Consider the following 24,003-nt stretch of genomic DNA (forward strand, 5'->3'; position numbering starts at 1 on the left):
ATGTGACGATTGCCGCCGCCGCAGCCAACCAGCGCCCGCGCCGCGCGGGGTGACGGCATGGGCCGGGCTGCGGCGCGCGCCATTGGCGGGCTGCGCGCGGGGGAGGGCCGGCCGCCTCACGGCTGCGCCGCCCGAGGGCTCTGCCGGCTGAGGGCCCGGCTCGGCCCCCTGAGGGCTCTGCCGCCCGAGGGCTCTGCCGGCTGAGGGCCCAGCTCGGCCCCCTGAGGGCTCTGCCGGCTGAGGGCTCTGCCGGCTGAGGGCCCGGCTCGGCCCCCTGAGGGCTCTGCCGGCTGAGGGCCCGGCTCGGCCCCCTGAGGGCTCTGCCGGCTGAGGGCCCGGCTCGGCCCCCTGAGGGCTCTGCCGCCCGAGGGCTCTGCCGGCTGAGGGCCCGGCTCGGCCCCCTGAGGGCTCGGCCCCTTTAGTGCCTGAGGGCTCCGCCGCCTGGAAGCTCGGCTCGGCCCCCTGAGGGCCCGGCCCCAGCGGCAGCACGGCGCTCGGGGGTGCATGTGAGCAGCTCCAGCACCCGGAGAACGCGGCTCCTCGGCAAACGAGGCTCCTGACGGTGAGCCGTCCCCCGGGCAGCGCTGCCGGCGCCCCCGCTGACAGCCCAGGGCGCTGGTTTGTACGGCTGCACGGCACGCAGAAAGCGAGAACAGCTTATTTGAGTTTAATTCCACATGCTCCAAATGTTTAATGTCAGAAGAGCCGGGTATTGCTTCTGAAATGAGTTTCCACTAAGATCTAAGGGTTTAAGATCAAATAGTGCCCACAGCTCTGGAAACAGAGCTCATCACAGCCCGCTTTGGTTGTCCATATACAGTTTTTTAATTCAACAGGAATGCATCTTAAGGCATTTTCAGAAAATTCTATTTTGGACTCATCTTTTCAAGGCCGTATTTGTTCACAGAGTGAGTCCAGTCAGCTTCCATTTAAAGGTTTAAATGTATAAGTCTGGGAATACTAGTAGGAAGCTGGGTTGATTATTACAATGAGATGTTCCAACACGGTACAGTTGCAAAGATTACCTGTAATGCTTTTAAAATAACTTTTTTTGCTATGTTCAGAAACATAAATTCTTATAAATTCTTCACTTTTCTGAAGTAAACTGTTGTCATCAGCTCAGTACTTTTAGTTTTGTTGACTGGAAAAGGTGCACAGGTATAAACATGAGCTTATTGTTACTGATTGACATTCTTACAGTTTTTTAAAGTGTGTAATATCCTCTGGTAAACCCTGTATCAATGTTGAGTACCTTCAAACTCTTCATGTTAGCAAAGGGATCCTGTAAAGTTTTCAATTTGCTGCCTGCAAGCTCTGAAGTTTCAACACTTTCCAATGCCAAAGGAAATTCATCAGTGCTGTAGTGATTGAGAAAGAGTTCCTTAATATTTACAAGCTTTGACAATTCTTTTGGGAGTCATGATATGTCACTGGCTGTTAATGATGTTTTATACTGTCAATTTATGAAGAAAGGACATTTTTGGTGGCAATAGTGTCAGTATATTTCTTCCATGGGACAGGATTTCCAGATTAATTACCTATATATGAATGCCTTTTTAAAAATTTTTATATAATTATTGCATTAATTATATTTAAATTTATACAGGATAGTAATAGTTTTGTACATTATTCTTGTATCTTTAACCCACATTAATAACAATTCTATAAGGTAAAGCAGAGCTTTTGCAAACTATGTATGTTGTTTCCGCTGAACCTGTTATCTCTTTTTTCAGTCACAGCCCACCTTTAAACTGCATCCAGCTGTAAGCTAACAGTGGTCAGGAAACCCCCACCTTCCTGGAGCAGTTGTTCTCTGTCACCAAGCAGCAGCAGCAGAACCAAGGACCTCTTGGACAAACTGCTCACTGGGGCAAGAGGAAGTCAGTTAGTCCACTTGGTAAAATTCGTGCCTCTCTTTCACAGTTTTAAGTTCTTGGTTACTCTTTTGGCTTACAGGGAGTGGCTGAATGTTCTACTCTCAAATCTTTGTTTTTGTCAGCTGTACAGGTTCTTGCTTTTTCAGAAAGCACTTGTTCAATGGACTGTAGGTGTTGAGCTGGGCATCTCATGCTTACAAAGGCACAAGCGTCAGCTTTGCCCACCTTGCAGCTCATTTTCATTGGGTTTTTGTTTGGTAGTGATTAAAGGGTTGTTACTAATGGTCTGTCTCAGCAGCGTTGGATTTCTCTCTGTTCCCATTTTTCATTTCCCCACTTCCAGCTGAAAGGAGTGCTCACACCTGCCTTGTCACAGCAGGGCAGCAGAAGCTCCCATGTACCCAGGTGCCAGAAGCCTCTGGGTCTGCAGCACAGGGCTCTTGTTACTCAGTGGCTCCACTGACGTGCAACATCTGCAAACCTCTGCTTTGCCATCATGCAAGTTTTCAGGTTACCTGGTGAATTCCTGAGCAGATTCCAAGGTGCACTATCTTAATTTAGAATCACCATGGGACACTGCCTCTGGTCCTCTCTGACGCTCTTCTTACATACCTTACAAAGATGAGCCTGTTACAAACTACTGCTCTTTGGCAGTAACACCTGCTTGGTGTAACATTTGATGGCACTTTCACACAGGCTACAAAAGCAGAAACACCAAATGTGACTTGTAGCAAACCATTTATTAGGTAGTAATAAATAAGAATTTAGCAGAAAGGACTATACAGCAATAAGGCATATTGATAGTATAGTTAAATAGGCAACTGACACACCTTCTTAACATTTTCCTCTAGTTTTCTAAGAAAGTGCTATGTAGAGAAATGTATTTCTGATACCAGTGCCAAGTGATAACAGGGATGCACAATGAAGGACCTGACTGTTGCATTATTTACCTCAAATAAAGTATAACAAGCCATGAAGATTTACTGTTCTTTAGGCCTGTCAAATTTAAGTAGAAAAGTATAGCTTGCTAAGAAGAATAAAAAATACAAGTCTCCTATTCATGTTTTTAACAGTTTACTACTTTAATTTCTTAAGCTGCACTTACTAGTAAGGTTTGAGTAAAGTTACTATACAACAGCACAGTTCTTCACATTCATTTTAGCTTTTATTTGAAAACTTAGAGGCAAGTGCTAACTTTAATTTTTTTAAAAAAGCTTTTTTTTACAAAATATTGCACACTGTTTTAGCATGCAGTTTACACGGAAGAAATAGTCAAGTGCACTTAAAACCCTGAAATACAACCAGAAACTTCAAAGATTTAAATTACAGTTACTATTTTAATGTACAAGGATATGTTTCAGACTGCATAGGATCCGACCTTACACCTGGGACCCAGCTTGTTGAGCCCCAGTCCTGACTCTACAAAGAGCAGGCGGAGTGCTTTCAGATTGCATCTGACCTCCTTGCCATCTTCATTCCTGCATCCTGCACTGCTTTTAGCCTGACGAAACTGAAGTCAGTAATCAGTAGGAAAATTAATTTAAGAGAAATAACTTAGTACCTCCTGTATCAGTTTTTGTTACTGCATATATGTTGCAATCCAGGGTAGGATTTATCATACTTTCTGAAGTCCTCTGAGTAAGGTTCATCTGTAAATCCATATCTCCCTCTCCTCCATACACATATTTTATATTGCACAGCAAAAGTAAAAATCCATTTTAAAAAACAAGCATGCTAAACATTCAATATGGCTTCTGAATGATTTAAGGTATTTCCCTTTTGGCATCCTCATGCAATATTTTAGAATAAATATGAATACAAAGTATGAGAAAGTTACAAGTAAAAATAAAGCAAGCTAAAATGTTTGTCAGAAACCAAATAAAAAAAACAAGTTTATCAAAAGTAGTTGCTCAAAGGTCTAACTGGTCTTTTAAGCATTTTTATCAATAGTATCTTAAAAATACAGGGTGTCTACAAAATACTGCAACATATACCACCTCCTTGATGTTCCACACAACGACATGAAAGGTAAATAGGTTAACTGAGACTTGCTTAATGGCACTGGAAGTCCCATATTTCTCTGGGAACAAAAGCTTTACTGGATTCATGCTCGTCAAACTCGGTAAACCATTTACATTTCGTTAGCTTTATTGGTTAAGCTCAAGCCCTACAATAGTTAATATTTGAAACACAAAAATATTTATAAAAATAATAAGATATGTTGTATAGTTTTTTAAAAAAATAAACCATGCAGCTTCTGTACAAAGTTAAAAAACTGTACAAATTGACTTTTCTATTGTGTAAAATTCATGTACATGGAAGTCATGTTTATGAGGAGGAACAATTTGTTTTTTGCTTAGCCGTCAGATGCCATCTCGTAACCACTGTTCATATCGATCACTCGTTTCTTTCAGGAGGCATTAACTGGCCATTTAATTTCATCAGGAGTTTTACAACAAGTCCTGCCTATGTAAAGGGATGCAATGAAATTCTATCAGCATTTCAGAACTATGACAATCAAGTACATGACAAAAGCAGTTCTCAGATTTATCCAATCTCAAACTCTGCGAGTTTTGATCACGAAGTTACTGGCTCCAACTCTGTGGTTCTCATTATATTTGGAATTAATCTTAGAGAATGAGGGATTTGAACATATGCAACTAACAGTTTCAATTAAAAAAACCAGTTTATCCTGATGATTATAAATGCATTTTATTTGTTTTGAATTCTGAAGGCTTCATATGCTAAGAAAATGAGCAAACATTCTGAAATATTAATAAGAAAGTTTTAAAATATTTTTTGGGGAAGCTTGGCTTAGGCTTCTTTTATAATGTGCAAGGGTGGTCAATCTCAAGAGAAAAGAGGCTTGTGTATATAATTTAGGAAAAAAATAATTGAACATGAAGGATGAAAAATTATACCACTTACCTGTTTGGTATGCACGATAAAGCTCATTTTGTTTTCCAGACTGTGGATTTGAAAACATGTATCTCCATCTCCCAGCTGCCACATAAAGCAACCGTACTTTAGGCTGAGGAGTAAAGCCTACAATCAAATGTAGGAAACTGTCACTCAGAAAATATTCTCCATACTTGCAAACTGAACTTCCCTTCATTCACAAAGACAGGATTCAGACTTAAACCACTACATTGCACAACACAGTTGTAGTTCATAAGGTAGCAAAGAGAAAAAATACAAGACTTCGTTAGTGACTTATAAAGATCTTAAAATCTTGGAAATTTTCAGTCAAGTTTAACTAAACAGTTGCATGTGAAATTACTTCTAGTACAAAGATTTTAAGAGAAGAGTATTAAATTTTATAGTTATCACTGGCAGTTCACTTAAAGCTGACCTTTGTTTCCATGTTGAGGAGGTGAAGCCCTTTTACATTTACTCCTACGTACACTTTGATGACTTTATGGCTACTTGAGCTTGCTTTGGTGAATATCTGTCCTGTGAAAAAAGCTGCTCCATAAGTAGGAATTTCCCAGCAATTCTGCAAGAACATGCGCTGAAGGTGATGCATCTCCTTACTCACACCTTCACTGGTGCTGAGATTCTATAAATAAAGGAACCATGACAGTCAACAAGTCTTTCCAAACAGTTGTGATTGTTTGAGGAAAATCTGCTGTTTAGTGCAATCCCTACTAAATGCGTATTTCCAAAGTGATTTCCCATCAACCATCTTCCTACAGCTAAATTAAACCTTAGAGCTACGGCATGGCTCAATGCTGTAAGAGACTGAGGCAAAACCCAGATACCTAGATAAGCCTCAGAAATCTGAGCACAGCCACGTAACCTCTGAAGGGCCCCACAGCTTTGCCTCTCTCAGAAGTAATTCGGATTTGGGATCAGCAGCTATGTGCCCATCTGACACTAAATGCATTGCAATCCTTAAAACTATGTATTCTTCCTTCTTTAAGGGGTCCAATCCAGTGAGACATGTAAGATGAGCAAGTACCTCCTTCCAAAAACATGGATTGTTTTTTCTTTTCTAAGCGAAAGAGAGGTGCAGATCTCTTTTCAATAGTGGAGCCTCCATTCACAATGAGACAGTCTTCTGTTCCTTCCTCTTCAGTAGAGTACAGCAGTCAGAACAAACTATGGCTGGAGTGCTCCTCAAACCAGACTGATACCAACCACTTTAACAAATAAAAAATTGGTTGGGCTGTGCACAAGATGAGAAGTCACAGACGTGAGGGAGAACAAATCTTCAACAGTTAGGGGGGCATGACTGTGGGTGTGATAGAGGGGATCAGCCTCTCTGGATCCACACCCTGCACTGCAGCTTACCTGAACTCTATATAGCCAGTTCTAACATGTAAATCTTCAGGACAAAAACTGCAAGTGCTTTCCCCTTCCCTCATGCCTCACACCCCAAAATAATGGCCTAAAAGGAGAAGTCAAGAAAGCTATGCTCATTCTTACATTTAATTTGATGACAGTATGGACAACTTTGCTACACCATAGTCTTAGACCACCATCACCCCCTTCATCTCTATTAGAAAGAGCAGGAATGATCTGTTGGTTTTTTACAAAAAAAATGTGTGAGCACCAAAAGGAAGTTTATGATTGAGTAATCTCACCTCAAAAAGAGGGGCAAGGTTTGAAAACATGCCCTGGGTGCCTCTGCAGTGTTTTGTGGTAGCTACCTTTAGTGATGCACATCAGCTGGTACAGTTCTCCTGACACACCTCACCTTTTCCACAATTACTTGTGAAGATCATAAATTTAGTCTAACCTCACTTGGGACCCACAGCCCTCAGTTAGAGTCATTTTACACAAGCAGCCCACGTGCACATTTAAAAATTTTGCTCAATTAACTGCTCTAATCAAAGGAGTTTGTGTGTGTGTGCACATATGCACATCAGCAGCACTACCAGGTTCCTAACATACAAGTTACACTGACAAAAAGGACTTTGGAGATCTATTGCTACAAGCAGACATGAAAATGTTAGTCAGAGTAGATTTTTTCACATCTATGCCTGAATTGGAAGTGTGCCAAATACACAGCCAACACTTAAGGTAAATGAACAGATAACAAACATATTTACTTCTAACAAAGAGATCATCTGTAATTGTGCAAGAAATATATTCCAACAAGCCATCCCAAAAATTCAGAACATACACATTTTTAGCTTTTTATACCAGTATTCTGTTCATTAATTGACAGGCAAACAGTCAAAAATGTTTAACAACCGGATTTTCTACTACTTGCTTATTTATCTCACCTTGTATTCATGAAGTATCCTGTTTGTCCAGTGAGGAGCTTTACTTTTTAGTTTGGTTATTGGTACGATAGATTTAAGGTTTTCTTCACTAAGAGAAGAACAAAAAGGAAGAAACGTTTTTCTTCACTAAACAAAGTAAGAAAAAAGAACAGCGTCTGCCTCAGTGTACGTTCAAGCCAAACACTGAGCTAGACAGTCAGCTCTTACTCTATCTTGCCTCATCAGATGAGATGGTTTCCTAAGATACAGTGTGATTCTCACTTAATGAAGATGCAGCTTTACATTATACACTCTGTGTCACACATCACGGACATGGCATGGAGAGGAAATGCCAGCAGAACACGTGTCTCGTACGTGGTTAGAGAGCAAGTACTGGAATTAGTGAATTCCAGTTTGAAAGCCAAAATTATATAGAAAATGCCATTTACATCAGTATATCACACACTCAAGAAAACATGACAGATTGTATATACTCTTTCTTCCACTCCTGTAGTCAGCACCACCAAGGACTCAGCCCAAATAATTTCCACAATAAAGTTATATATTAAGTGACATGAAAGAGAAGCTACTTACATAAAGTGCCTTTTTCAAAAAACCCAAAGTGCAGGAAACAAAAAATACTAAAACAAACAATGCTAGCCTTTACTGGTTTGCTTTTATGTACATTTAAGACAGTTTCAAGACCTAGTGATGTAACCTATTTAGTAATTTTTAAACTGTATTTGGCAGTAATTGCGTAAATGATCTACCAAGTAAAAACCCTGCACAGGACAATCCATCAGTAAGTTCAAAGATACACTCATACAAACAACAGCCAGGATATAGTTTGAAACTACCTGTCTTTGAAAAAAACATTTATGTCAACTAGCAAAAAAAAAAATCAGAACATAAATCTCTTCATCTATATGAAAAAGAACTATGTGTATATGGATTGAAAGCGTGCTTAAATGGCTTTTTTTCTGGCCCAAACTATCTTTGCAGGTAGTCCTGTCTGTAGAGCCAAACACTTCCATTGAGCAGGATCAGCTTGGACCCACAGTACTGATATGCCTCAGTATGGAAAGGAACACCACCCTGCAGCTGCTGGGAGTCAGCAGGGAGTAGTTCCATACAAAACTCAGCTGCATTAACTGCACACTTGTGCAGGCAGTCCCATTTAAACCCCGTTCTCCTTATGCTCCATCTACCAGCTGTGTAACTCCAGGACAATATATGCAAAAACCCACCAAGCCAAGGCAGCTCAGTTGATGCTGTGAATAAGAGAAGATGGGAAGCACAGCGGCTTTCCAGAGCAGCACAGCTGCTGTTCCATGAATGAAGTGAGGTGGAGATGGCAGGGGGTAAAGGTGCACTCAATAGAGAACTGGAATCTTGATGGGCTCAGATACTGCTGTAGAAATGTACGTGGGAAGAAGAAGCCATTTCCCAAAATAGCTCAGCTACTGTTGTGCTGGCATGCAGAGGGAAGGGGAGAGAAAAATACCATCTGTCTGAGCCCTGCTGGTGCTATGGTTTTGACCAATTTAGTGCAGCATTTCTCCTACAAATGACAGAAGAGAAACTATATCTCTACGTGGTCTGTCCAAAGGAAAAGAGGGAAAGTCAATCCCAGACGTTGGTCTAACTGCCATAATAAGTTTCTTCAGCATTGTTCAAAGCCTCAGTCCTGTCAGAACCCTTCAGTCCTGTCAGAACACTTCAAACGAACCCTTACGCATTGTGGTATTACTGTAGCTCAGGACAGATTTTAAAAAATACAGAACCTCTATCCCTCTGTCTGGGACTGCAATAATTAAGATTTATACATTTTCACACACTATGTCCAGCTGCTAGTAAGGCTACAAGGGTTATGTGATTACTCTGAACTACAGCTCAGTGATGGAGAAAACCAACAAACATACCTAAAATTTGAGAGTTCCATATAAGTGCTATCTAAAAAGACTTCATCTGAACACATAATTTTAAGTTTTAAACACACATACTTACTTTAGAAAGCCCTGTTTATGTTTCTTGCTCTCATAATTTCCATAGACTATTTGTAGAAGCAGACTTGCCAGTGTAATCAACTTTGCATCAGGTGATGTATAAAAACCTTTCAGTAAATTGTATCTGGCCTCATCAAAAAGTATAAGAATAGCCAATGGATCTTCAATCTGTTAAAAAAATTTAAATAATATGATTTCTTTGTAAAAAGGAAAATTAGCTTAGAAACTATAAATACAATTTCTCACTGATTCAGAGACAGAAGACAAAGGTGTGATCCTGACTGAAGTGTACATTTTGGTCATGCTTTGTAATAGAAAAAAATACATGTTTTCGTTGATTTACTTCAACATTTCACTGATCTAACACCCAAACGAAAGGCAACTAGCATACCATGCCCAATCAAAAAGTTTGCAGAAATACTGATATCTGTGAATTTTTCCCCTGTGAATTTATTTTGAATAATATATTTGAATAATACCACTGAAATTGACCAATTAAATAACTGAAAAACAACAGCACAAGGAAGAAACAATCAGGCAAGTTGTTTTTAGCTGTATGACAGACAGAGACTGACACATGGAGACGTTGGATAAACCAAACTGAGAGGGTGAGAAAGAGAGAGAGAACAAAGAGATGGCAGGAAGGCAAGAGAGAGGTAGGGAAGAATGTGAAGACTCAGACTATTACAGAAAAGGAAATGTCAGGTTTGAGTAACTTTGGAAATTACTACAGTCACTACACACTGAGTGTTGATGGTCAAAATGTTCTGAGTCTGACCATGATTTCATTCATTCACTTCCAAGTGCTGACCTTTTTTTCTATTTCCAATGGAAGTCTCACATCTCTTCTCAGGAAAAGCTGCGAAGTTTCCCTTTGAGGATCCAAGTTTGTCAGTTCAGTGAATATTTCAGGCCAGTCTCGAATATGCTGCAAAGGCTTGTGATATGGCTTCAGCTGGAGACCTGAAAAATAAAAGGGTTTGTTTCTAAATAAACAAACAGAATAGCCCAGCACATGCACATACATATAAATTATTAAATGCTGCACCAAACCCAGAGTATCTGAAATTGAGGCCTCATTAACAAATATTTTCCCTATGTTTTCTAAACTGCTATATTGAAAAGGTATGGAAAATATGGATTTATTGACAAAACTCTTAGTATCAATTCACTAAACACAATAGTGTTGAAACTTTATTATTTTCAGTTTCTCAGGAGAGAAGTGGTATTTGAAGATTTAACGGAGTACCAAGACTGACCTTAAAAACACAATAATACATGAGAAAACAATGTTGTCTCTGTTGTTATGGCAGAAATACAAAGTCCAATAATCTTATTTCTGACAGAAAAATACAGATATCATTTATCTTATAAATGTATTTGCCCTTTTTGTGTATATATATAAAAAACGCTTTTCAGAACAGACATTTTTCTTTCTAACCTGTAAAATGTCTTGATTCTGAACAGGCTAAAGTCATTTAATGTTTCATGTTCTCCTGTGTTTATGAGAGCTCAGAAATTAATACAGAGCTTTCATCTACAGTCCTACTGTCTACTAGAGTCTGAATCTTTGGCTCACTCACCCTGCCTGTCCTTAGATTATCACTTGGCTTTTTCTAGGAGTGAGGTTCTAGGAGGCTGTGTCTGCCTCATCCTCACTGTTCTGGCTTTCACACTGTGGCATTTCACATTATATGAAAAACTTAAATGAGTATTTTATAGTGCAACATCTTGCACTGAGAACAGTCTGTTCATTTAACTTATCCATCTTACATTCAAACATAGAAAAGCATCAGATGTCCTATAGGCAAGGAACCTACAGTCCTGACAGTCACAAACTGCAACATAGTTCATAATGAAACTTGTCCATTAGTCACACACCTTGACTCTTTCAGGCTTCTATTTATCTTTTGCTATATATCTCAAATAAACACTGTAATATACTTTTTATTTAGATCAGAAATCCCAAAAATACTACAAATATAATAGTGACATTATACATCAGAATTCTCTCCCATCAAATATATCTAAAAACTCGTTTATCGAAAATTAGTTTGGTGCAAAACACAGGAAAATTCATATGATTAAAGGACCTAAAGAAACAACATTAATCACCTTACTTGTAATTAGTAGTTTTAAAAAGACTAAACATTGGTAAAAACAGTGACATGCTTCTAGACTCAGATACTCTGGGAATAAAAATACAGATAAATACCAGGATAAGCTACTAGTAAGGCCTATGACAGCCAAGGTGCCCTGTAACAGAAAGGCACCTGGAACAGCCCCATCTTCCTGGATGAAATACATTATAGGTGCCCAGATACAGTCAGACCTACTGAGGGTACCCAAAGTAAAAGCTAGAACAGAGAAGCTCTCCACAGCTCTGAAAGCAGTTTGGAGACATCAGGCTGTAAAGCCTGTCAGAGAGGATGTTTCCTACTCTACTAAGACATATTACTTTTTCCTAAAGGCAAGCAGAAATAAACTGTGATAAACCCTCAAGTATAACCATTGTCTTTTTTACTTACTGAGGTTCTCAGAACAGATCCAGATAGTGAAGTACTGCTGAGTTTCTTGAGACAGGCGCATGCCCTCCATTATTTGCTGGACAGTTGTGTTGTTTCCATGTTTCAGCTCGACAGAGCGATATGACCCATCCATACGATAAATTCTTGCCTTTTCATACTACATCAAAATGAAAACATTTGAAACAAAGAGCTTGTTAAAATCCTTCATGTTGGTGCTTCTAGAGAAGAAAGTAATTCTACCGTAAGTCACCAACATCTGTAACAATGGGAAAAAGAATATTGCACAACTCCTGCATATTTATTATTTACCAAAATTGCTTGTTTCATGTCCTGTGCAAGTTCTCATACTGTGCTTTTTATACCAGTAACTCCAAGAAAGATCTTGCTGGTATTTTAAGGACTTCTGTTGAACTCAAAGGCAAGCAGGTATTTAAAAGTTCCATGAGGAATCTGGGCTCAGCTGCCTATGCACATCCCAAAATGTTCACCTTGCTATTACTGGCAGGTTATGAATTTTCCCCCTCTATACTAAAAAGACTTATTTTTAGAGGCAATCACCACCCTTTGCTCAGAACTCACTACAAGAAGAATACAATTTCACTAATCTTACAGTGGTCCCGTAATAGAATCTAAATAAATTCAATAAATTAAGTAATAAGTAATAAGTAATAAGTAATAAGTAATAAGTAATAAGTAATAAGTAATGTTCCCCTTCAGAACTCCCATAGCTTTCACCAAATTGCATGTGAGTCCACAGTATGTCTCCTGAAAGACATATATAAATGTAAATTAGGTGCTTAAAGAATATATACACAAGTCATAAATCAATGAAATGTCTTGTTTTCATTTCTGTAACAGGTTAGATGTTTCAGCTGCTTGAATAAAAACGTTTCAGGAATTTGTTATTTCCCTTCCTCAAATCTACTAAGTCATCAAGAACTGCGTTCCTAAAATCTTTTAGAAAAAAACGGATGCTTTGGAAAATGACAACTCATTGAAAATGAGGTTGGAATGGAAAACATCAGTCTACCTTTGCTGCAGGAGTCACTGTCACTCCTACTGTAGTAATTTATAGGAGGGATAATTTATTGTATTAATTAAATAGTAGTAAGTGACAACATAACATCATGCATTACACTCTGCAATCTACTTAACTCGTGTGCATTAGTCTGAGGAGTCATTAGACACACACATCTCCATATGAACTACTGCACAATAAGATCCCTAAAATAAAGGTCAGTTCCTTCCTTAATTATTTTGGAAGATCATTCATGCAGAGAGAAATGAAGATAATTTAAAACATCTTGAAGAACTGACAGGTTTACTACCACCTACCTACAGTGATACAGGTTGCATCGGAAGTCAAAGAAAAGAAACTAGTAGGTTTATATCATTTGGCTAATTTTAAATCTATTTCAGGGTAAGAGGAATTGCATTGTAAATTTTGTTTCCTATCCAGGCTAAATCTCCACTGGCTGCCAAGGAAGCCTACACTGACTAACTGATGAAAAGCTATTTCACAGAAGCCTACATTTAGCCAGCTGAATGCTCCTGTTTATCAACATAGAAGATGACAATGCATAAAGAAAGCTGATGGTTGTATGATCAAAAATAGACATAAAATCAGTAGCTGATGTGATGCTCCTACAAATAAATTGGAGCATCATGTTTACATGTCTTACATATATTTCTCGAGCCATGAAACAGAACAGAAACATTTAAAGAGACAAAATGTCAGTTTGCCAATATTTACACTAACAATTCCAGTGTGCTGCACATTTCCAGTAACAGCTAGAAGTGACCCTAACAAGATTAAGTGTAAATTAAACTTTAAACTATTTAGAAAGTAAACTCATACAGGTTTATTTATGGCTTCCTTCAGTAGTTTTGCAGCTTCTTCCCACTCATTTTGTTTGTTCTCTTCACAGACATTCAGTGGAGATCTTCCTTGTTGATCAGTAATGTGCTACAAACAAACAGAAACACTGATTCTACATTGATTTCACTGCAGACAGGTAAACATTTACACATTTTTGAGATAATTAAAATCCTTGATACCAGAGTTCAAACTTTATATACAGTTCAAAATTTATATACAATGGCAAAAGTAGAGGTAATGAAAAATATTTAACCATTTTTTGGTAATCTTTTCACAAGACCATTGTGTTTATACATTGTGATCTGGACACCAAAATATTTCTCATTCACAAGCTAGAAACTGTTGCTAAAACTGCTATTTCTACACACAAACAGAACTTACTCTGTCAATTTCTGGATGATTTAGTAGAATTTGTACTATTTCAGCATGCCCACCTCCAGCAGCAAAATGAAGAGGAGAGCTAAGTTGGCCATTCAGAAGATTTGGATTGCATTTCCCTTTCTCCAACAGCATTCGAGTGGCTTCAACTTTTCCATACCTGCAGACAGGTTTAAATCAGAACAGACACAGCAAATATAAAATATTTCTTTTCAGATAGCCCTAATTATGAAAATGTGGTTTTTTAGCACACGGAAGAGTGTTTTGCTTTCAAATTACACCAGATACAATGGAACATAATGAAGTTTGTAGAAATTAATATCAGTCTCTGACAGTTCTACACTTCTTTGGTAATCATTGGTCTAGTAACCTTTTATTAGATTCATTATAGCTAAACTGAACCTTGCTTTAAACTACCTAAGTTTGGGTAGTTGTAGCAATTCAGTCATGGCAGAACAGAGTCCAGCTTTGTCTGGACAAAATAATCAGTGTGAGAATCAGAGTTCAGCTTCCGATTGTCATGCAGATGGATCCTAAGGATTCTTAACCTTCATGCTTATAACTGGTGACTCTTGTGTATACTTCATATATAAACTATTTACAAACTTTCTGACAAACACTAAAAACCAAGTAAGATTAGGGGTTTTTTATAACCAAGTTTAATTTTCATGTTATTCATATCATCAGACATACTGACCACTCTATATAGAAAAGACTAACTTCCATAAAGATAAAACAAATGCATTTTTATGACTGAGGAAAGCTTTCAAGCACTTACAGATTAAAGCACAGTTATAGTCAGACACGCTGACCTCTGTAAATCACCTAGTCCAGCTTCCCACTCAAAGCTTGACCAGCACCAAAACATGCTCAGCTCAGCTACTGCTCTGCTGTAAAACTGCTAACAGACTTTAGCCAACAAACACTGTGAAAGTTACCACACTGAAGTAGACCCAGTGCCTCCAAAAGGAATTAGAATAAATACTCAGGACAGATACAAGAGTCAATAGGTAAGTGATGACATCATCTCCATAAGTAGTCTCCCCCAAAACCATTCAAATTAAAATTATCTCAAAACCTAAAGCAATCCTTTTCTTCAGAAGGTTAACAGTAATATATATTAGAATCAAAGCATTAAAAAGTCTAGAGGTTTTTTATTTCTTTTTTTGAGGCTGATAAATTACATAAATGACCACGCTAACGAACCATGATAGCAAGAATGCACTTGATTGGCAAAACTCACCAGCATGCATAATGGATTGGTGCCCAGTGATCACTATCCAACTGATTAACAGAAAACTTTTTATCCAGAAGGTGGCTTAGTAAATCAGAGTCACCTTCACAAGCACTGCGGTGAAGAGGGAAATCATCTACCCACTGGTGTTCCCTATGAATTAAAGAGGAAAAAGGAAAAACATCATTCAGAAATATTACAACAGTTGAGAACATCAACTTTTTAAAAATTACTAACATAGCAGTAACTGTAGATCTACAGAAGAATGAAAGAGAAGTTCCTGCAGCTAAAATGTGCCAGTATTCATACAAATGAGTTTTTTGCCATGCAGTAATCAAGCCACAGCTGTATTTACTATAGTAAGAAATGCTTCTCTAATGTTTATAATTTACAACTTTCTTGATTCATCCTCTAACTGTTGTGTTTCAATACTTTGAGACTTCAAATAAAAGTTCATTTCAAATACGTATTTATACAGAGAAGCCTAAAGTAACAGGAATCTCATTCTAAGTCTACCAAGTGCTACTGTAATAAAACAAAACAAAATCATCCATTAATGAAAAAGGAATGTAACATAATACTTGTCCTCTGTGACACTGCTCATGCTACGTTGCCACTTTTCTCTTTTAGGAATCTGAATCTTTGAATAGTCTGGGGCTCCAAGGCCAAAGTATGGATTTATTACCACCTTGTCAACCTGTGAAGACATAATTTAAACACAACTGAAAAAATATCTTACTGAGATTTGGCTACACAATCCCCCATCCAAGCTGGGTAGTCTCTTGAAACCTAAGTACTGATAATAACGTTTTATAATGTATGAGAATTATGATCAAGTATGAGGATTTGAAAAACTAGTGCACATTTACTACTAAATAAACAATTCTGATGTGAGCACGCACTCATATCAAATAAATGAATGAATTTTAAAATGAAAATGTATGTATGTTTCACAAATACAAAACGAAAATATAGTTCTTACCCTATTGGTATACTGAAGGTCGGATCCAAACAAAGGGTTATAGATACATATATCTGCTTTCTCCAATGCCAGCATTTTGCTCTTTATTTCCAGGGCAGTATAACCCATGTGTAACGAGCTCTCTGTTTGACCAGGTTCTATAGCATAGGCAGGGTTTATTACATTTGTTTTAATTCTCTCAAGAGGAGATGGTCTGAATAAAGCTGGGATGGAGTGAGACTGGGTGTGCCGTTCATCCAACCACCTGCAGGAGAGAATGGGCAAGTAATTCATTTTCAGGTAGAAAAGGACCATTTTGGTCATGCGTGTCCATTATTTTGTCTGATTAAGGATTGCATGTATGATAATCCCACACATTAATTAAAAAAAATTATAATGTGCACAGCCAATTTTATGACTAAATTACTCCCCGAATGGCAAATGTTAACCACACACAGTTAAGCAGTTGTATTTGCTCAACTTCCTGTGAATGCAAACTCTCAAAGAAAAGGAAATGATACACTAAGAGTAACACTGGTTATAACCAAAAAACTTAACCACACCATGTCACCATTTCACTTACTTTCAGTTTATTACTATTACTACTCTGAACAAATTTTGAAAGTTAAAGCAGTTTTTTTAAGAGTGAGTTTCAATATCTGTACTGACTTAAGCCTTCCAACTTACATGTTTCATTAGGGAAAGACGGGAAAGGCAAAAAACCAGAAGGTCCAGTTTCCAAACTGCTAAGTCTCTTTCACATAGGCTACCACCTACCTTTTTATAAATCTGTGCTGAAGTTTATTCTCTTCGCAGTGCACTCCTACTGACAGTATTGAAGAGTTTTAGAGCTTTCTTATTCTGTGCAACTGGGGGAACTCAGTACTGTACACCTGCTGCATTTTTTCCTGCCACATATGCAATATAACACAGGGCTCAGAAGTTGTTCATCATGAGTTTTGGATAAACATATTTTTACTGAATTGCTAATTGTTTAAGTGTTAAATTAAGTGGTGCATTAAAGGTCTAAAGCTAGGTTTGCATGTAGGTTACTGCACATGCTTTCTCACAAGCTTGAGGTAAAAACGTGCTTTGCTGAATACAATAAATTCTGTTTAGTGATTGAGCCTAGACATATAGAAGAAAGAGAAGTACATGCTTTGGACATCCACTGACAGATAACTTGGATCTTGTCTGTCCCAGAATCATATGTAAGGATGGCAGAAGGTAACCTGCAGTTCAGTACATATGCTTAGGCCTATTTTTAAGTCCTAGATCCAAGTTACAGTGTTCTGCAAAAGCAGCATTCTCTTCACATACTCATGGTCCTGCTAGAAAGAAATTGTGGTCATTGTGCTAATCAACACCCTCTAAGGTATTTCAGGCATTTTCTCTAAAGATTTGGTACATAAATTAGTTATGGCAGTTTGAATCTTTGAGAAATATTGTTTCAGATTATGTACATAGAAATAAAAAATATAAACTATTTTCTATTATACCTCCAAGGCTTCCTGTGAGACTTGAAACACTTTTAAGCACAACTTAGAGCCTGGAGGCATTCACTAAGCAGCAAATAAATGTAATTGGTATGATGGTATACATGGAAATACTACAACTCTACCAATAAACTGTAAAACCCTACACACAGAACCATTTAGGTAATAGCCTGTAACATGATTTTTTACATTAGACAGAAGTTTCAGCTGAGTTTATTACTGCAAGTAAGTTCATATATAAGTGTGTCTGGTGTTTCTTGGTTAAGTGTACATTTAAAAAAAACAACAAAAAACCCTCAAAACAACAAAAAATCTGCTCATATATTCAAATTTCAAACTACTATAAATCTGGCCAAACAGCTAATCACCTTTCTGAAAGTTAAATCCCTACTGTAAATATATTTGTGTGTCTGGGCAAGATGCGCTCCCTTTCTACAGGGAGATTTAATTTAAATGCCAATTTTAATGGTATACAATTACAGGATATTTTTACTACACTCTGGCAAATGCTTTTACAGATGACAATTATGTCATTTACAGAAGATTAAACATTATGATTTTACAAAAAATTCACTGTGAGCATGAACTTCCAAAAAGCTACTTGATTTAGATAAACACACCATTCTTGAGTTTGTAAAAAGACTTTTAGAAATGTGTTGTCAAGGTTTCAATTTCTGATAAACATGAAGAAAATAACATGATACCATGATGATTTCCTTCTTATTCACAAGAATGCTATAAATACATCTTACATTGAAAAATTATCTTTTTAATATATATTTTGATATAAAATATCAAGCTTTTAATTGGAATGTATTTTTACGGATGGTGTCTCTTACTTATCCAAGGCAATTAACATCTTTGCAGTAAGCGTAGCGAAATGTGTGCTGGATTCACTGCAGACTCTCATGATGTCTTGTAAACAGTAGAACACAGGGCATCCAGGACTGTATGTGTATTTCGTATTGTCTAAAAAGGAAACATACTCTGAAGACACATGAGTGAGAAGGATCTTATTTTCCCTTCTACATCTTTTGCAGCTACATGTCCCTAATTAAGACTATATTCTAACTTTAGACTAGAATGACTTAATTTTCTCCAAATAATAATTGATAGCAATTACATACAATCCTTACATAGCAATTCACAACCCAACAGGGTAGCCTTAAAACCCATAAGTATCCTGTCACTATTCCATCAGTGTGATCAGATTCATTTAAGGAAAAAAAAGATGATTTAGGACTAGATGAAGATGAAGAAGTTTTCCCAAAAGCACACAGACACTTTACTTCAATATTTTTAAAAATACTTGGCTGACAAGTAATTTACTTTGCTTTCTAAAGACTTTATTTACTGTTTAAAGACTTACTAAGCATTCTTCTCTGAGAACACTGAACTGAGTAGGATGTCTTACAGTTGCATTCAGCAAATTCTATACAAGTTAAGGCCTGTGTTTTGAAATACAACCAAGTGCAAATACTGCTTAAACCAGAAACATGCTATTGTTACAGAAACAAAGACAATACATTAAACCCAAGCAGTTTTCCTTGATTTTAAATAACTTCTTCAAAGTTTAAAATATTCAGGGAGTTTTGCACCTGACCACAACTTTTAATGCTTAAATACAGAAAAAGTCATACAGCATATTAAAATATATTATATAAATATATCATATGTTATTATATATATATATATATATTTTTATGAAATCATGCATATATTCGTATATCAACAAGACAGATATATACAACTTAAATATATCATATTAAAAAAAAAGCCTCTCAAGTGAATTTCTGCTAAAATGGGTGCAGCTTCACAAATCATGGTCAATGTTACCTTTCACAACAGTTGGAACAATGTAAAGAGATGCCTCCTGGCCAGCCTTCTCTCCATCCAGAGGAAACTTCTTCATTAACACGACACGCTTTCCTAGCAAAGTATATAAAACAAACAAACAATGAAACAATTAATTAATCATCAAAACAAAGACAAAGGTCTATCTGAAAGCTTACCAGACTCAATATTCCTCATTTCTAGGTAGAAAAAAATATGATTATGAGCTATAATCTAAAGCAAGCTAAGAAAATCTAAATACCTATGAAAAGCTAACAAACATAAATATGTATCTACCCAGTAACATTGAAAAAATGCCATGACAGTAGCCCTTTTTAGCTTTTCTGACCACAGCTGCATATTTTAGCAGTGGCCACACTAAGCTGTGCTTAGACCATCTGAATGAGTTGATTTAAAACTCTCCAGACTACACAAGGAACAGAGTTTTTGCTTTTACTAGGCATTCTTCTATGTGTATTAATTCTGTTATTCTGTGTTTGCTGCATAACGAGCTTTGTTTAGTCCATTCAGCTGCAGCTATTGCCACCTGCAACATATTACCATGTTTTACCAGCTATTCCTTTGGTAAACTGTCAGCAGTGCATTGTCCTGCTCACACTGTCAACCTGCCCAGCATAACCTTACCTACAAAATAGAGATGAACTACGCAGCAAAGACCAGAAGTCCTTTAGTCTTTAAGCTTTATACCAACCTGAAAATGTAATATGCTGGCTAAAAAATTTTTTCAGCACAAAACCTCAGTGTGAGGTGCTTTGCTAGATCAGCTATGTAAGAACAAGGAAAAAAAATATACTCATTAAATTCCATCTGTAAGTGATACAGTTATGCTAGAAATATTTTCATATAGATTCTCTCTTCTAAGCAGGACTTTAGAATCTATCAGTTCTCCAGTTCAAGTCAAGTTTTAGCTGAAGTTATGGATACAAAAGTCAATTCAATCTGGTTTACTGGAAGTTTAGCTATAAATCTGAACGTGAGGTGAAGAAGAAGCACAAAGATTCATTCATTAAAAATCTTTTCGTAAGCATTTTATAGAGTTGGAAGGTAAAGAGAAACAAAGGTAAATTAAAGGTTTTAGCTGTGTAGTTGGCTTAGGTTTTTTGGATGAACCTCAAAACATATCTTTTTTTCTTTTATATTAATTTCAGGCTTTTGCACAACCATGAAATGCCAATTTAAAAAACATTTTTATGGTGCTAGCAACAATATATTAGATTAAAATGTTTTTACCTTTAATACCCTGATTGGCTGGTGAAATTGGTCTGGTGGCTTCTAATACATAATCCAAGATGCTCTGTGTTATCTCAGTGCCTCCTTGAAGTTTAGTTTCCAGCAAAACTTTCTTCCTTTTTTTCTTTTGGCCTTCAATGGGAACTTCAAGCAGCAAAATCTTTCAAACAATAATGAAACCAAAGGAGTTTAAGCACAACTGAAAGAAGTACAGAACTTAAAAAAAAAATATTATTGTTATTGTTATTTATTGTGTCACTGTAAAAGTCGTAACAAAGTTCAAGAAGTACTAAATGTTGAGGAGCAGGATGAAGTCAAAATGACCTCTTCTGCAGGTTAAAGAGTAAAAGACAAGGCTACATTTTCTTCTATTATTCTACATTTACTTTATTATTAAAAAAAAAACAAACAACTTATACATAAAGAACATAAATGGTTTTACTTCATAGGATTTAGCTCGATATTCCCGAGAATTGAGGCTAGCAGTATTTTTTGGACGAATCACAGCAACATATGCATCTCCAATGTTTTCTGGGTTTCCCATCTCTCCTTCTTATTTTATCACTGGAAATAATGAATAAACAGGAAGAAAAGGTTCAGCTGAAAAGAACATCCAACAGCACACTAAATTTCAGGATATGCAGTGCTAATATCCACTGATGCTTTGCATTATTCATTTATTGTTCTTTAGCTGGAGAAATGCCAATGGCTGATATAATTCTGCTTCCTTTTCATGAAAGGGGAAAATAGTACGTCATATAGATTTGATACAAATAAGCTTGTTCTCTAGCCCATCTTTAAAGCAAAAATAATGGGGTTTTTTTTCCCACTTTGTACCTATCTTCCCCATTTTGCAAGCCAGACAAAGGGCCAAAGAAATTTAGAACTTTGGAAAAAATATGAAATTGAAAAAGAAAGCCATTTTAAAGTGACAAGCACTGTAATTTATACAATGTGCTGTAACAAGTACTGCACTTCTGTGAGTTCCACATGGATTTCAAGAAAATACCTGGTTTTCATCTCACCCCCTCGCAAAGTAGAACACAGTCTCGCCTACAGCCAAGTAACAAAGGTGATAAACTATAATATGGATTCATTTACTTAGTTTTATTTCAGTGGGGCTGCAAACTGGTACACAATTTATTCAAAGAGAGCTTCTGAAAGGAATATATCTTTAGTTTCTGAAAAAAGGGGATAGAGGCTTTCAGATTTAAGAAGACGCTTTGCTTACCCTTCTGTTTAAACCAAGGTGACAATTCCTATAATCACAAAATTTTATGGAAATTATATGGAAAACCTCCCAAAGCTAAATCACTTCATATATCAGCTTCCAGAAAGAAGGTTATGTCTGAGCATTTCCACCTTCCAGCTGATCATTTTCTTCATCTGCAAATGAACACCCTTTCATTCCATAGCATCAGTAAGCACATGCTTTTTGCAGATTAATTCCTCCACAGATTTTAAATGTTAGTGCTTCTAGCTTCTCCACCTCTTCCAGAAGAAACAGAGGTCTTCAGATTCCTATGCCCTTAGTCCAAAATTTTTCCTGGGACCAAGACTACCTGAAAAGATATTAAAAACACGTCAACATAAAAAGCAGCATGAAAGTTTTCACCTTCAGTTTAAATAAATATATTAGTTAGAGGATTTAATGATGGTACGTGAACAGTATAATATCTGAAGAGAAACAGCTAATGATTTGCATTACAGTAGCAACATACTGACTTATTAGAACTCATACTTTAGGATCTTTAGAATTTTAAAAGGAAAAAGATACAACCATCCCTTGTGCACAGTTGGGAAAGGCCTGCTCCTTGGGTTTCCTTACATGTCCTTGGATACACAGGGTTTGGGTCACAGGCTTGTGTGGAAGGAACCTGCACTGATACGGCCAGGCCACCTGGGTGACAAGTGGCGGGACAAGTGAGTAAGCAGCGGGTGAACTCCCTCTGACACTTCTCTGGACTAAATCCAGAGCGGAATGAGCATGTCTGTGAAACCGACAGCGCTAAGACTCGCAATATGTCTCCAGAAAACAAAAACTGAGGATGAAGAAGGGTGGGGCTGTAAGGATGTGACAATAAACACGACTAGCTTTAGAAAACACCACCACGAACTGATCCTGACCAAGCCCAGGCGCTAAAAAAGGCTGCTACCCCAACCCAAAGGCTGCCAATCTAAGGCACACGCCTCACCCGGGCTTTTCCCAGAACCGCCGACCCTTCCCGCCTCCCGCAGGACCCGCCGGGTCGAGGGCGGCTCTCGCCGGGACTCCCGGCCGTGCCACCCCCGCAGGAAGGAGAGAGGCCGGCAGCCTCGGAAGCTCCCGCAGCGCTACCTCGTCCCGGCACAACCGGAGGGCGACGGGCGGGAGGCAGCTCCGCGCCCAGCATCTCCCGTCCCACACCGCCCAGCCGGGAAACGCCCCCGAAGTTCCCCGGCCGCGCCCTGGAGCCGCCGGGCACCGGCCGCCCGAGGGGCGCTCCCGCTAAATCCCCGCGGAGGGGAGCGGCTCTCCCGCCCTCGGGACCGCCCCGGGGCCGGGGTGAGGGTAGGCGCCTGGGTCCCGCTCGCTTTCTGCCTGCCTTGCCTTCCTCGGTGGCGCCCGCCGCCGCCTGCCCGCCGCATCCTCCCGCCGCGCCCGCCGCCCAGGCCCCGCGTCTCGGCCCGCTCCGCCCCGGCCCCGCCCCGCTCCCTCCCCCGGCGCGGCGGATCCGCTTCCCGTCGGAGCCCCGCGGGCCTCGGCTGCCGATGAGTTTCCGGGTCGGCGGCCTGAACTTGTGCTGCCGCCGCCGGTTGTTGACCGCGGGCGGAGAAGGAGGGAGCGAGCCGGGGCTGCGGGCCGGGCTGGGAGCAGGAGGCGCGGCTGGCGGGCGGGGAGGCGCCGAGGCGGAGCGGCCGCCTGGGCCCGCGGAGCACCGCCGGCAGCAGCTGTCAGCGCCGCCGCCGCCGAACAAAGGGGTAGCGAGCCGGCGGCAGCCGCAGCGCCGTGCCCGCGCCGGGGGCTGAGTGACAGCCCCGGCTGCCCGCGGGGCTCCCGCTGGAGCGGCCACTCCAGAGGGCGCCGCACCCGGAGCGGAGCGGGAGAGAGGAGCGGCCGCGGGGCACATGGAAGCTCTGAGTGGCGGGCGCGGAGGCGCTGGGAAGGGCCGGGGAGAGCGGCTGTGAGAAGCCGGTGAGTGCCCGCGGCGCCGGGCGAGGCTCGGGCGGGGGCTTCGGGAGGGCGCGGCGAGGGGAGCCCGGCCGCGGGCGAAGCCGGCAGGCTCCGCACATCGGGGCGTCGGCAGCGCCGCGCATGGCGGGGGGGCCGGGCCGGGAGGCGGCTCCGGGGGCGCCTGGCGCGCTCGGCA

At 39.4% G+C, this 24,003-nt stretch overlaps 3 protein-coding genes and 2 long non-coding RNA genes across 9 annotated transcripts in view; 3 read left to right on the forward strand and 2 right to left on the reverse strand.

The window, feature by feature from the left end:
• Nucleotides 1-245: 245 nt before the first annotated feature.
• LOC146440962 (uncharacterized) lies at nt 246-4,074 on the forward strand. 2 transcript variants are annotated; one of them, XR_014849734.1, is made up of 3 exons: nt 246-562; nt 1,734-1,897; nt 2,221-4,074. It is a non-coding gene; the product is annotated as an uncharacterized LOC146440962 (long non-coding RNA). The 2 variants fall into 2 exon arrangements; XR_014849733.1 differs by lacking the exon at nt 2,221-4,074 and having other exon boundaries at nt 1,734-2,159.
• On the reverse strand, nt 2,599-22,205 carry KRIT1 (KRIT1 ankyrin repeat containing). 2 transcript variants are annotated; one of them, XM_085050708.1, is made up of 17 exons: nt 22,143-22,205; nt 21,096-21,217; nt 20,654-20,813; nt 19,406-19,498; nt 18,409-18,538; nt 16,095-16,338; nt 15,694-15,809; nt 15,122-15,265; nt 13,882-14,038; nt 13,480-13,587; nt 11,622-11,778; nt 9,905-10,056; nt 9,095-9,261; nt 7,109-7,196; nt 5,230-5,436; nt 4,806-4,922; nt 2,599-4,343 (listed from the first exon to the last, which is right to left on the reverse strand). In XM_085050708.1, exons 2-17 carry the CDS (start codon nt 21,195-21,197, stop codon nt 4,275-4,277), a joined length of 2,211 nt encoding a protein of 736 aa, XP_084906834.1. In that variant the 5' UTR covers nt 21,198-21,217; nt 22,143-22,205; the 3' UTR covers nt 2,599-4,274. The 2 variants fall into 2 exon arrangements, with proteins under 2 accessions (XP_084906834.1, XP_084906832.1); XM_085050706.1 differs by having other exon boundaries at nt 21,885-22,155.
• On the forward strand, nt 11,778-15,873 carry LOC146440964 (uncharacterized). Its single transcript, XR_014849735.1, has 3 exons — nt 11,778-12,047; nt 12,480-13,636; nt 15,743-15,873. It is a non-coding gene; the product is annotated as an uncharacterized LOC146440964 (long non-coding RNA).
• Nucleotides 22,167-23,935, reverse strand: LOC146440965 (uncharacterized). The gene is made up of 2 exons (XM_085050709.1): nt 22,992-23,935; nt 22,167-22,215 (listed from the first exon to the last, which is right to left on the reverse strand). The coding sequence occupies exons 1-2, from the start codon at nt 23,761-23,763 to the stop codon at nt 22,175-22,177; spliced, it is 813 nt and encodes a 270-aa protein (XP_084906835.1). The 5' UTR covers nt 23,764-23,935; the 3' UTR covers nt 22,167-22,174.
• Nucleotides 23,687-24,003, forward strand: part of ANKIB1 (ankyrin repeat and IBR domain containing 1) — an 89,348-nt gene continuing 89,031 nt past the window's right edge. For all 3 annotated transcript variants that reach the window (XM_085050701.1, XM_085050705.1, XM_085050704.1), the window contains exon 1: nt 23,687-23,828. The gene's annotated coding sequence lies outside the window, so the exon portion shown is untranslated. The remainder of the gene's footprint in view (nt 23,829-24,003) is intronic.

The sequence above is a fragment of the Lichenostomus cassidix genome, chromosome 2 (genome assembly GCF_008360975.1).
Source record: "Lichenostomus cassidix isolate B80296 chromosome 2, HeHo_3.0, whole genome shotgun sequence".
Lineage (NCBI taxonomy): Eukaryota > Metazoa > Chordata > Aves > Passeriformes > Meliphagidae > Lichenostomus > Lichenostomus cassidix.

Bases quoted from the DNA above. Each gene is read 5' to 3' on its own strand.
- KRIT1 (XM_085050708.1), bottom strand. From the start codon at position 21,197: ATGGGAAACCCAGAAAACATTGGAGATGCATATGTTGCTGTGATTCGT. The intron at 18,539-19,405 runs GTAACATTGACC...TTTCCTTTTTAG, and splicing joins TGTTCCAACTGTTGTGAAAG to ACAATACGAAATACACATAC. The intron at 9,262-9,904 runs GTCAGCACTTGG...TTTTTTTAACAG, and splicing joins CATTGGAAATAGAAAAAAAG to ATTGAAGATCCATTGGCTAT.
- LOC146440965 (XM_085050709.1), bottom strand. From the start codon at position 23,763: ATGTGCCCCGCGGCCGCTCCTCTCTCCCGCTCCGCTCCGGGTGCGGCG. The intron at 22,216-22,991 runs GTAGCGCTGCGG...ATATCTTTTCAG, and splicing joins TCCGGTTGTGCCGGGACGAG to GTAGTCTTGGTCCCAGGAAA.